The sequence below is a fragment of the Urocampus carinirostris genome, chromosome 12 (assembly GCF_059441175.1).
Source record: "Urocampus carinirostris isolate Australia breed hairy pipefish chromosome 12, RoL_Ucar_1.0, whole genome shotgun sequence".
Lineage (NCBI taxonomy): Eukaryota > Metazoa > Chordata > Actinopteri > Syngnathiformes > Syngnathidae > Urocampus > Urocampus carinirostris.
In genome coordinates, this window is record NC_142360.1 from 2,059,049 (window position 1) to 2,071,853 (window position 12,805).

Here is a 12,805-nt window from a genome sequence, read left to right on the forward strand (position 1 = left end):
TATAGCGACAGAGCTCTCGGGACAGCAGGGTGGCAGCTCCGGGGCGAAGGAGTGTCTGGACATTCCAGGTGGCGACACGGGTCTTACGACGAAGGTCGATCCGTACTCGTTGGTCGGGGGCAGGCTGGGGTCCGTTACCGTGTTGGTCAGTCCGGCTTCTTTCTCTGGTCAGTTTCGTAACAAAGGGGGTTTCTCCTGGGTGAGTTGTTAGCCCTCCGCAGGATAGTCGGTTGGTGGGGCTGCCACCTCACAGCGTACCGACACGCTGGGGTCTTTGTTTGTCTGGAACCTACCCCGGAGACCGGCCCGCCATGGGTGACCCTACCAGGAGCAAGCTCCCGACGGTATCGCTCTCCAGGGTCACTGGAACATGCAAGCCCCCTCGCCGCATCAAGGCCAGACCCATCCGAGGGGGAGTGTGCAGGAATAGAACAACAAAAACAATGGATTTTACTAGGATCTTCAGAATTGTAAGAAATCAAAGCTACTCTAATAAAGGCTCGACTACACATCCCTGCTACATAATGTTAAAAAGCTAACTACATCTAAATAAACAAGACATGACAGGGGACAACACAGGATATTTTGGAATACCAACCGGTTGTAAGTGAACAAAACACAAAAGAAGGGGAGGCAGGGAACACACATGTGTATAGAATAACCAAATAACGTTCCGACATCGACCAGCTCTAACAGAACAATACATGAAAGGATGGACGACACAGGTAACATTCCCACTTGAGAACAGAACAAAATAATGAATAAAGGAGAATACTTGATGTGAGAACACTAGCTCTGATTGAACAAAACATGAAAATCGATATACCCAAACGTTGATGGAACATTGACGGGGGTGCCATAACTGGATCTAGTTGAACAAAAATATTAAATGAATACAGCACCGGATATGTTGAGACACTCATTTACTCTAACTGAACAAAACATGACAGATTTGACACAGGGCATATACACAAACGTTAATAGAATAATAACGGGAGTGCCATGACTATGAGACCATGAGCTATAACGCAGGCACTTCAACAAAATATAAGTAAAATAAACATAAAAAAAGACAGCACAGGATAAGTTGGGACACTTACCAGCCATAACTGAACCAAACATAAAAAGGGCAACAAAGCAGGACATATCCTCTCATATTAAAGAACAAAAACTGGATTGTCATGACGCAATCAGAAGCAAACAAAAAGAAACAAGAGACAGGGGGATACAATAATCTGACAAAGCTGTGGAAACTACTGGACTGTCTCAGAAAATTAGAATATTGTGATAAAGTTCTTTATTTTCTGTAATGCAAATAAAAAAACAAAAATGTCATACATTCTGGATTCATTACACATCCACTGAACTATTTCAAGCCTTTTATTATTTGAATATTGCTGAATTTGGCTTACAGTTTAAGAAAACTCAAAAATCCTATCTCAAAATATTAGAATATCATGAAAAAGTATACAAGTAGGCTATTCAACTAATCACCTGAATCATCTAATTAACTCGAAACACCTTGCGAGGGTTTCCTGAGCCTTAAAAACACTCAGCTTGGTTCAGTAAACTAAATCACAAGTATGGGGAAGACTGCTGATCCGTCTGCTGTCCAGAGGACCATCATTGATACCCTCCATCAGGAGGGTAAGACACAAAAAGAAATTTCTCAAAGAGCAGGCTGTTCACAGAGTGCAGTTTCAAAGCATATCCACAAAAAGTCTGTTGGAAGGGAAAAATGTGGCCGGAAACGCTGCACAACCAAGAGAGATGACCGCAGCCTTAACAAAATTGTGAAGAAGAGCCGCTTCCAGAATTTGGGGGAGCTTCAAAGACAGTGGGCTGAAGCTGGAGTCCAGGTATCAAAAGCCACAGTTCACAGACGTGTCCGGGAAATGGGCTACAATAGCCGTATTCCCATGGTCAAGCCACTTCTGAACTCAAGACAACGGAAGAAGCGTCTGACTTGGGCTATGGAGAAGAAGCACTGGACAGTTGCAGAGTGGTCCAAAGTCCTCTTTTCAGACGAAAGCAAGTTTTGCATTTCATTTGGAAGTCAAGGCGCCAGAGTCTGGAGAAAGGCTGGAGAGGAGCAAAATCCAAGTTGCTTGAAATCCAGTGTGAAGTTCCCACAGTCAGCAATGGTTTGGGGAGCCATGTCAGCTGCTGGTGTTGGTCCACTGTGTTTCATCAAGTCCAGAGTAAATGCAACTGTGTACCAAGAGATTTTAGAGCACTACATGCTTCCATCTGCTGAAAAGCTCTATGGAGATGAGGATTTCATTTTCCAGCATGATCTGGCACCTGCCCACAGTGCCAAAACCACCAGTAACTGGTGCACTGACCATGGCATCACTGTCCTTGATTGGCCTGCTAATTCCCCTGACCTGAACCCCATTGAGAATTTGTGGGGTATAGTTAAGAAGAAGATGAAAGACACCAGACCTACAAATGCAAATGAGCTGAAGGCCGCTATCGAAGCATCCTGGGCATCAATAACACCTCAGCAATGCCACAGGCTGATTGCCTCCATGCCACGCCGGATTGATGCAGTAATCCGTGCAAAAGGATTCCCAACCAAGTACTGAGTGCATCAATGGACATTTTCAAATGTTTGATTTAGTTTTGCTGTTATAAAATTATTTTTTTACTTGGTCTGAGGAAGTATTCTAATATTTTGAGATAGGATTTTTGAGTTTTTTTCAGCTGTAAGCCAAAATCAGCAATATTCAAATAATAAAAGGCTTGAAATAGTTCAGTTGATGTGTAATGAATCCAGAATGTATGACATTTTTGTTTTTTTATTTGCATTACAGAAAATAAAGAACTTTATCACAATATTCTAATTTTCTGAGACAGTCCAGTATATCTGTGCTTATAAACTTCTCAGAACTCTTGGTGATGTCATATTTTAAGACGTCAAAAACTAAAATTCCTCAGGAAGCACCAGAATAAGACAACATCTAAATTTATCTTTTTGTGCAGCTATCATTGGTTTACCCTTGGACAAATGGGAAGATTTAAACCCCAGCACTGTGAAAAGCAGAAACAGGAAGTGGAAATTGGAGCGACGCCGTTCGTCAAAAAACTCTTCCAATGAATTTCTATGGTGAGTCATGGTTTACGTGATTTTATTGGTCACATCACTTGTAAATAGGGAAGCTGTGTTGTCTCATAGGTCCGCTCCACAAGCTCATCAATATTCCTTGATGACCATAACAATATTTTTTGGTGGTGTTCCTGAAGATTCAGTTTTGAGACACAGGGCATTATTTTTTGACCACAGTAAACAACCATAATTTCTAATTAGAATGTGGTGACAGGTTAAGGACTAATGCACAATTCCTCTGGAGCTTCCCCACAAATATGACGTATGAGTATTTTTTATGTGTAATTATGGAGGGCAGTAGCTCAGGAGGTAAAGCGCTTGGGATCAAGAGATTGCAGATTTGATTCCCGGCTTCGCCGTGTTACATGTCGAAGTATCCTTGAGCAAGACACTAAATCCCTAATGCCGCCGATGAGCAGGTAGTTGCTTTGCATCGCTGACGCTGCTATTGGTTAGTTAGTGTGTGTGAAAGGAAATGTGTGAAGCACATTGTAAAGTGCTTTGGGAGGTCTTCAGTGACTTGAAATACGCTATATAAATGCAGACCAGACCATTATGCAATTTAAATTGATTGGACACCCGAGTTCAAGTAGAAGCTTTTAAATGAGCTTTGTAATGTGTTTTTGTAGGGAGAGTTTTTCCCCAGTTACATTTATTTCCACCTACCTCATTTGTGTAATCCCCTTGAAAAAACGGGGTTTCTCACCGCTTGTTAACAATAGAGATCTACTCATTTGGGAATACGACATAGTGAATCCAACCATCCAGCAGTTCATACATCATCACCGTTGTAAAATGAGGTCTAAGTTGCAAAGTACCAAACTCACTTCAATGGGGTCACACTCATAGATCATTGGTCTTTTTTGTTTTCTGCTGACTAGCGAGTACTAATTTCCTCTACTTGTGCATTAATTTAGGTCCGTTGACAGCAAAACCCAATTAGAGCCCTTGAATAGGAACTGCGTGGTGGAGGCAAACAGCAAAGTGGATCCAGAGTGTGCCCTTGCATCTCAAGTAAGATGGGGAAACTAGCCCAAAACAATGTTTTTTGAATTCAAAGTCATCATCTTTAAAAAGTGATATTTTAGCTTTTCTATCAGCAAATTTGAAAACTAATCACGAGTGCACGTTAATCCTTCAAGTTAGCCATCATTTGTCCTCCTAACACCTTTGATTCTTGCATTTCAGCTCAACAGGCAATATATTAGTGGAAGACATGTAAGCCTCCCTACGCATCTTTTCATTTCATACCGAAAGACGTAAACATTTGTACCACCAAAACAGCAGCGCACCACGTCATGCAATTTGGCTCGAAGCTAAAAGTTGCTTCTGGGGAAACCGGAATGTCATTGGTGGTGCTCCATGGTCCAAATGTGAAGGGCTTTCTTGCTGGCTGGATGTCTGTGCAGGTCTTATTTCCGATGCCGTTATTAGATTAATAGTCTATGAATTATTGATATCACACTGAGCCCATTAGTGTTGATCTTAGCTGGGCTAGCTTAGCATATGTCACCTTTTCAGCACCCCGATTAATAATTCATTGTGTTTTAAAGATAGCCGTCTGAGATGGACGGAAGTTATTCACAAACATGAGTTCACAGACAGGAGTAGTTTCTATTTATATGTACAGGATTTGCATGAATTTCATTACACCAGTCGATGGAAAAATCCACCCCAAAAGATTTTGTAAAGGATTGACAGAGAGTTATTCTGCAATGCTCGCCTCAATAGATCACATTTATCAACCCAGTATGGGATGGAAATCAGCACAGAAAAAACAAAAGTAATGACCAACAATCCAGAAGGCATCACCACAAACATTATTATCAACCGCAGAGAGCTACAACCAGTCACCAAATTAAAATACCTTGGAGCTTTCATATCAGAATAGCTCAAACTTGCCAGACTTAAACTCATCTGGACTTAAACTCATCTGGAGGGACAAAAAATCAAAGATCAGACTTGCAAGCGCTGGTTACCTCCATCTTCCTCTACGCTTGTGAGACATGGACTCTCACAGCAAAACTGGGAAAGAAAATCCAGGCCATTTAGATGCGATGCTACAGGAAACTTCTAGGCATCAGCTAGGCAACACCATCAGAGGGCACATTGGACCGTACGAAGAACCGTTGTGAACTGTCCGCAGACGGAAGCTTCAGTGGTACGGTCACGTCTCAAGATCATCAGGACTGACTAAAATAATTCTCCAGGGCACAGTCCAAGGGGTTCAGGAAGAGAGGAAGACCAAAAATAAATCTTAAGGAATGGATGGGTGCAAACTTTGCCCGGCCCAAGAACAAACCAGGGACCACCGTCAACAACGGATAAAGCATCAGTGAACCATGAAAATGTAGAAAACAATCGAGAAAAGCACAACAGATCTGATTTGCCAGGTGGCATGTTTTTATATACCTCTCAGAAAAGCAGTTAAACAATTGCATTTAAAGAAATCTTCCAATTAAAACATGACTCTTGTGCCAATTATACCCCCTTCAGGTTCTGCTGTGGCCGGAGAATACTACACCATATGTAGACAAAAAAATACGATTTTAGAAAATGATTTATTTTCTACAAAAAAAAAATCTGTATCGGATAGCAGAAAAGGGAGGTTTACTAACATCTTTAGATTTCAAATACATTGAAGCTACTCTAACACATGTTCGACTACACATCCCTGTAACATCATGTTTAATGACTAAATAGATCTTAATCCACAAAATATTTAAGAGGGAGGTGCAGGATACTTAGTAAGACAAACTTACTCTAACTGAACAAAAAACAAAAGGAAGAGGACCCATGGAACATACTCGTGAGTTGATAGATCAACTCAATAATGTTCTAACAACAAGCTCTAACAGAACAAAACATAAAAGCGAGGGTTAACAACAAATATTCCCACACGGGGACAGAACAACAAGACCACGATATATTGCAGGCACTCTAACTAGATTTTACTGAACAAAAAATGAAAGGCAGATGACGCAGGACTTTTTTCCACACATTGATAGAAAATAACTGAAGTGACATGATGGCCAGACCATAAAATACAGATTTTACCAATTTTTTTATAGAGCAGTTGACCATTGACGACTATATGTCAAAATTCCTTATTTTTGCTATCATGAAATCAAAACTTGTTTTTGGGGTGAATTTTCTTTGATTAATTTGTCACATGTATGTTTATCTGAGGTTTATACAGCCAACTCCACATGGGACTATATATTTTTCTGTGTCTTGAATCAATTTGATGAGCTCACGTTTCACTAAAATTCATTTGATGTGATTTCAACACTGCAATCCCTCTTTTAACGCAGTAAGAGATTACACTAAATCACACTCCCTAATCTGAAATGGTTTTCAGCTAGTAGGTGCACAATTGCGCCACTGGCCAGTTTTAGGTTTAACCACAGGACGTTTCGAGTCGCACCTTGCGTCCGTCAAGTATTGCTGGGTGTCGGCTGGACCATCTACAACTGAAACTAACATCGAACCGCGAGATGACGAGCTGCTGCGCAATGATTCTGACGGGGACATTGTTAAACTCATCTATCCCGGCTGATGCTGTTAGCATTGTGGGGCTAACTGCATTCCGCGCTAATAGGAGCGGCGAACTCACCAGTAAGAACAGAGGTGGCGGACTATGCATTTATACCTACAACAACTGGTGTAGAAATGCTAGAATAATCTCGAATCACTGCTCATGGGACATCGAACTTTTGACGGTGATTTGCAGACCCTTCTACCTCCCCAGGGAGTTTAGCGCTACTATCATTACTGCCGTGTACGTGCCCCCCAGCGCTAATACAAAGGAGGCAATGGACGTTCTCTACCGAACTGTGAGTGAACTGCAGCATGCTTACACCGAATGCATTTTTATTGCTGCTGGGGACTTTAACCAGGCCAACATGAAAATAGTTCTCCCGCATTTCCACCAGCATGTCGACTTTGCTACAAGAGGAAGGAACACATTAGACTTGGCCTATACAAATATCAGAGGAACATACAGAGCAGCCCCCCGCCCCCACCTTGGCTCATCAGATCACCTTTCTGTTATGCTAATTCCTGCATACAAGCCCCTGCTGACCAGAGAAAAACCTACAGTGAAGCAGGTGAGGGTGTGGACTGAGGGGGCAATGTAGGCACTACAGGACTGCTTTGAATGCACAGATTGGGACATGTTTAAATCGGCTGCCACTTACAACAAAATAAACATAGATGAGTACGCCATGTCTGTGTCAGCCTACATCAGTAAATGCGCAGAGGACGCCAGCAACACCAAAACCATCTGCACCCGTGCCAATCAGAAGCCCTGGATGACTGCTGAGATACGCAAATTGCTAAAGGCACGGAACCTTGCCTTTGAATCTGGTGATGAGAAGGCACTGAGATCTGCGAGGGCCAACCTGGACCGTGCTATCAGACTAGCAAAGCGATCGCACAGTCAAAAAATCCAGGACCGTTTCCTCAGCACAACCAACACCAGGGATATGTGAAAAGGCATTCAGGCCATCACCAGATACAAGCCAACCACCGCCCCAGCGGGGGACACTAGCATGGACTTTCTGAATGACCTCAACAACTTCTTTGGGAGGTTCGAGGCACAAAATGGCACCCTTGCAGTGAAAGCGGTTCCAAATCAGGACAAAAGAGCACTCCTCCTGGACTCAACTGACGCGAGGAAGACCCTGAGAAGGGTCAACACACGGAAGGCTCCATTCCAGGGCGGGTCCTTAGGGAGTGCACCGATCAGCTGGCTTGTGTCCTAACAGACATTTTCAACACCTCGCTAGACCAAGCCACGGTACCATCATGTTTCAAGATTGCCACCATCATCCCAGTGCCAAAGAATCCCCAGATCTCATCATTGAACGATTACCGGCCCGTTGCACTGACTCCCATCATAATGAAGTGCTTTGAGAGACTGGTTAAAGAGCACATCACCTCCAGTCTCCCCTCCTCACTCGACCCCTTTCAGTTTGCCTACCGGACAAACCGCTCCACCTGGGATGCCATCTCCTCTGCTCTTCACCTGAGCCTGACACACCTAGAGGAGAAGAACACCCATTTTCGGATGCTGTTCCTGGACTTCAGTTCAGCATTCAACACCATATAATCCCACAAAACCTGGTAGACAAACTGAAACTCCTGGGCTTCAACACCCCTCTTCGGAACTGGCTACTGGACTTCCTCACTGACAGACCCCAGTCAGTGCGGCTTGGTCAGAACATCTCCAATGTCATCAGCCTCAGCACGGGCTCCCTCCAAGGCTGTGTCCTGAGCCCCCTGCTGTTCACCCTGATGACACACGACTGCGTCCCTAGGTCAGCCACAAACCACATTGTGAAGTTTGCGGATGACACAACATTGGTGGGCCTCATCAGGGATGACAATGACCTGGCCTACAGAGAGGAGGTGGAGCAGTTGGTGGGCTGGTGCAGAGTCAACAGCCTGGTCCTGAATGTTGACAAAACTAAAGAGATCATTATAGACTTCAGGAAAAACCAGCCCAACCATGCCCCACTTCTCATCAACAACAAGGCTGTGGAGGTTGTCAGCAGCACCAAGTTCCTTGGGGTGCACATCACAGACAAACTCACCTCGTCCGTGAACACTGCTTCACTGGTGAAGAGGGCACAGCAGCGCCTGTACTTCCTGCGGAGGATGAGGAGAGCCCACCTGCCCCCACCCACCCTTATCACATTCTACAGGGGCACCATAGAGAGCATCCTGACCAGCTGTATCTCTTTGATGGTGTGGAGGCTGCAGCGCCTCCGACTAGGGTAGTGTGAGGAGGTTGATGAGGACAGCAGAGAAAATCATCGGGACTTCTCTCCCCTCCATTCAGGACATTGGCCTGAAGCGCTGCCTATTCCGAGCCAAGAACATCATTAGGGACCCCTCTCACCCCCATCATGGACTGTTCACTCTGCTAGCCTCTAGGAAGAGGTACTGCAGTGTGCGGTGCAGGACCACCAGGTTCTGCAACAGCTTTGTCCTCCTGGCCATTAGACTGTTAAATAGTCAATCACACACACAGCAAGCCTACACAGCTGCTAATCTGTACATCTGTTTGTTTTGTTTTTTTGCTCTACTGGCAGTTCTCTTATACCTAGCCACTCCTTTGCATCTGTTCTCCTCTGCACTATCGTACTCCAGTGTTATTGTTATCGTTTAGTGACTTGTTTACCTGACTGCCCATTTTGCACATCTGGTTAGCTGCTCCTCTTGCACTCTTTGCACTACTGTATAACACTATTATTTAGTATATTATTAGTACTTCAATACCCCAACTCAATACAACATTTTATTTATATCTGTACATTCAAGGAAACTGTGCGGATCAGATGTATCGACATTTCGTTCTGTATACACGTGTACAAGAATGACAAAAAAGTATATCTGAATCTGAATCTGAAATACAAAATGCGGTTTTGAAATGTTGATTCCATTTATTAAGGCACAGAAATAAATCTAGGCCGATTTGAGATCCCATATAAAGGATTCCTGAGCAACGTACAAGCCAAAATGGGATCTGCTGTAGTGAAACCTGTGCCCTTAATATACCAGATCAAACCTCTTCAATCCCAGTCTTATGTTGGTTGGCTTTGCACATGCCTGACTCCGGTAAGGGTAAATCAAAATTGGAGCAACACAGCTCAATTTTGCATTAACAAAATTTAATCTCCGAGCCATATATTCTCATGAAAGGCGTGAGGCATAGGTTCCCAAACCCTGTTAGACAAAGTAAAGAAGGCTACATAATCAAAAACACAATTGACTAACCATAACTAAAAAAAAGCGATTGAAATCTATCAGTCCAGAAAAGGTCACAAAGCCTTTTTCACTGCACTGACCCAGTACCAAAGGGTGCCGGAGCACCACGATACAAGTACGAAAGGTCGGCTGAGTACGGCATGGCGCTGGGACAAGTGATTGAGCTGAAGCATGTCAAGGGCTTTGTCCAGGAGCTTTCTCCTCCCTGCACACTCTCCCGCCTGACTCCCCCTGGCCGATTGTATGTGCATAAAATGATGAATACACATACGTATATAGTGTACTGTGTGTGTATAACAGGCCCGTCTAAGCAAGGATCAGCGCTGGGGCAGCGCCCTCCTGTCCAGGCATCAGTCTCTAGAGGAGGAGTTTGAACGAGCCAAGGCCGCCGTAGAGGTAGGCAAGCCATTGTTTGGCCTTGGGGGAGGTCGACAGACTACTTCCAAATGAGTACTTACTAAAACATGACACACACCGTACACTACTGCATGCATTGCATTTTTCAGAGGGATGCATTAATATTACCAGGCCAATGGATCAATAAAGACGCAACAATTAGTCACTTGATGCGGCGCTATAAAATTTAATTAGCTGACATTACTTGTTAGATATAAGATTCCAAGCATTTCTGTTCATTATAATATATACAGTGCATCCGGAAAGTATTCACAGCGCTTCACTTTTTCCACATTTTGTTATGTTACAGCCTCATTCCAAATTGTATTAATTTAGATAGATAGATAGATAGATAGATAGATAGATAGATAGATAGATAGATACTTTGTTCATCCCCGAAGGGAAATTCACATTTCCAGCAGCATCCCTGAGCTGAGAACAATCGAGAACAATCGAAAATAACACGGGAGCTGCTGGAGTGGCTGCCATTCGTGACGGCGCCGGAAGAAAAGATTCAATTTGAATCATGTACAAACAAACAAACAATTGAATCATGTACAAACAAACAAACAAACAAAATATTCATGTTTCAATAAGTGGAGTGTTAGGAGAATTTAATCTCTTATCTCAAAATTCTACACAAAATACTCCATTATGACAATGTGAAAAAGTTTTTTTTAATTTATTTTTTTACTTTTTTTGAACTTATTAAAAATAGAAAACTAAGAAATCACATTTACATAAGCATTCACAGCCTTTGCCATGAAGCTCAAAATTGAGCTCAGGTGCATCTTTTTTCCACTGATCATCCTTGAGCTCTTTCTACAGCTTAATTTGAGTCCACCTGCAGTAAATTCAGTTCATTGGACATGATTTGGAAAGGCACACACCTGTCTATATAAGGTCCCACAGTTGAGTGTGCATGTCAGAGCACAAACACCAAGCATGAAGTATAAAGAACTGTCTGTAGACCTGCGAGACAGGATTGTCTTGAGGCACAAACCTGGGGAAGGATACAGAAAATTTTCTGCTGCTTTGAAGGTCCCAATGAGCACAGTGGCCTCCATTATTCGTAAATGGAAGACATTTGGAACCACCAGGACTCTTCATAGAGCTGGCCGGCCTTCTAAACTGAGCGATCGTGGAAGAAGGGCATTAGTCAGGGAGGTGACCAAGAACCCGATGGTCACTCTGTCAGAGCTCCAGCGTTCCTCTGTGGAGAAAGGAGAGCCTTCCAGAAGGACAACCATCTATGCAGCAATCAGGCCTGTATGGTAGAGTGGCCAGACGAAAGCCACTCCTTAGTAAAGGAACACGGAAGCCCGTCTGGAATTTGCCAAAAAGCACCTGAATGACTCTCAGACCATGAGAAACAAAATTCTCTGGTCTGATGAGACAAAGATTGAACTTTTTGGTGTGAATGCCAGGCGCCATGTTTGGAGGAAACCAGGCACCGCTCATCACCAGGCCAATACCATCCCTACAGTGAAGCATGGTGGTGGCAGCATCATGCTGTGGGGATGTTTTTCAGCAGCAGGAACAGGCAGACTAGTCAGGATAGAAGGAAAAGTGAATGCAGCAATATATAGAGATATCCTGGATGAAAACCTGCTCCAGAGCGCTCTTGACCAAGATCTCAAAAGATTGGCTTCAGAACCACTCCGTGAATGTCCTGGAGTGGCCCAGCCAGAGTCCAGACTTGAATCCGATCGAACATCTCTGGAGAGATCTGAAAATGGCTGTGCACAAACGTCTCCCATCCAACCTGATTGAGCTTGAGACTTATTGCAAAAAAGAATGGGCAAAACTGCCTAAAGATAGGTGTACTAAACTTGTGGGATCATATTCAAAAAGACTTGAGGCTGTATTTGCTGTCAAAGGTGGATCAACAAAGTATTAAGCAAAGGCTGTGAATACTTATGTAAATGTGATTTCTTAGTTTTCTATTTTTAATAAATTCAAAAAAAGTAAAAAAAAAAACTTTTTCACATTGTCATAATGGAGTAGTTTGTGCAGAATTTTGAGATAAGAGATTAAATTAATACAATTTGGAATGAGGCTGTAACATAACAAAATGAGGGAAAAGTGAAGCGCTGTGAATACTTTCCGGATGCACTGTATATTAGTAGCACAACTTGGTTTTCTCAACTCTCTATCTCTCTCTACTGTGTGGGAGGGACCAGAGAGCTCACCCATTATATTATTATTATTATTGACAAACTTAAGTATTGATCAATCAATTAATAGTCAAGCTCCTCTAAAACTGCTTTTACTTTATGTTTATGTAGTATTATCTTATATTTATCCATTTTAATATTCAATCAGCTAAAACTACTTGTTAGAAAGATTCCAGGCTTTTATGTTCTTCATTAGAATATATTTTGATTTGCTTCATAAGTAGTAGCACAACTTGTTTATGTCGCCTCTTATTCTCCTCATTGTTTGCGACGCAGTGGCGTGCTCACCCATGATTATCATTATCAAGTATTGATTGATCGAAAGTCAAGCTCTTGTCTACTTTTTGGA

General features: G+C 42.9%; 1 protein-coding gene across 8 annotated transcripts in view; it reads left to right on the top strand.

Moving 5' to 3' along the window:
• The window catches only part of pex5la (peroxisomal biogenesis factor 5-like a), a 238,467-nt gene that overhangs the window by 147,824 nt on the left and 77,838 nt on the right, over positions 1 to 12,805 (top strand). For 7 of the 8 annotated variants that reach the window (XM_088349648.1, XM_088349650.1, XM_088349651.1 and 4 more), the window contains 4 exons: positions 2,986 to 3,109; positions 4,027 to 4,123; positions 4,298 to 4,327; positions 10,184 to 10,279. In XM_088349648.1, coding sequence (XP_088205774.1) covers positions 2,986 to 3,109; positions 4,027 to 4,123; positions 4,298 to 4,327; positions 10,184 to 10,279 — 347 coding nt within the window. The remainder of the gene's footprint in view (positions 1 to 2,985; positions 3,110 to 4,026; positions 4,124 to 4,297; positions 4,328 to 10,183; positions 10,280 to 12,805) is intronic. The other variant, XM_088349647.1, reaches the window with a different exon arrangement.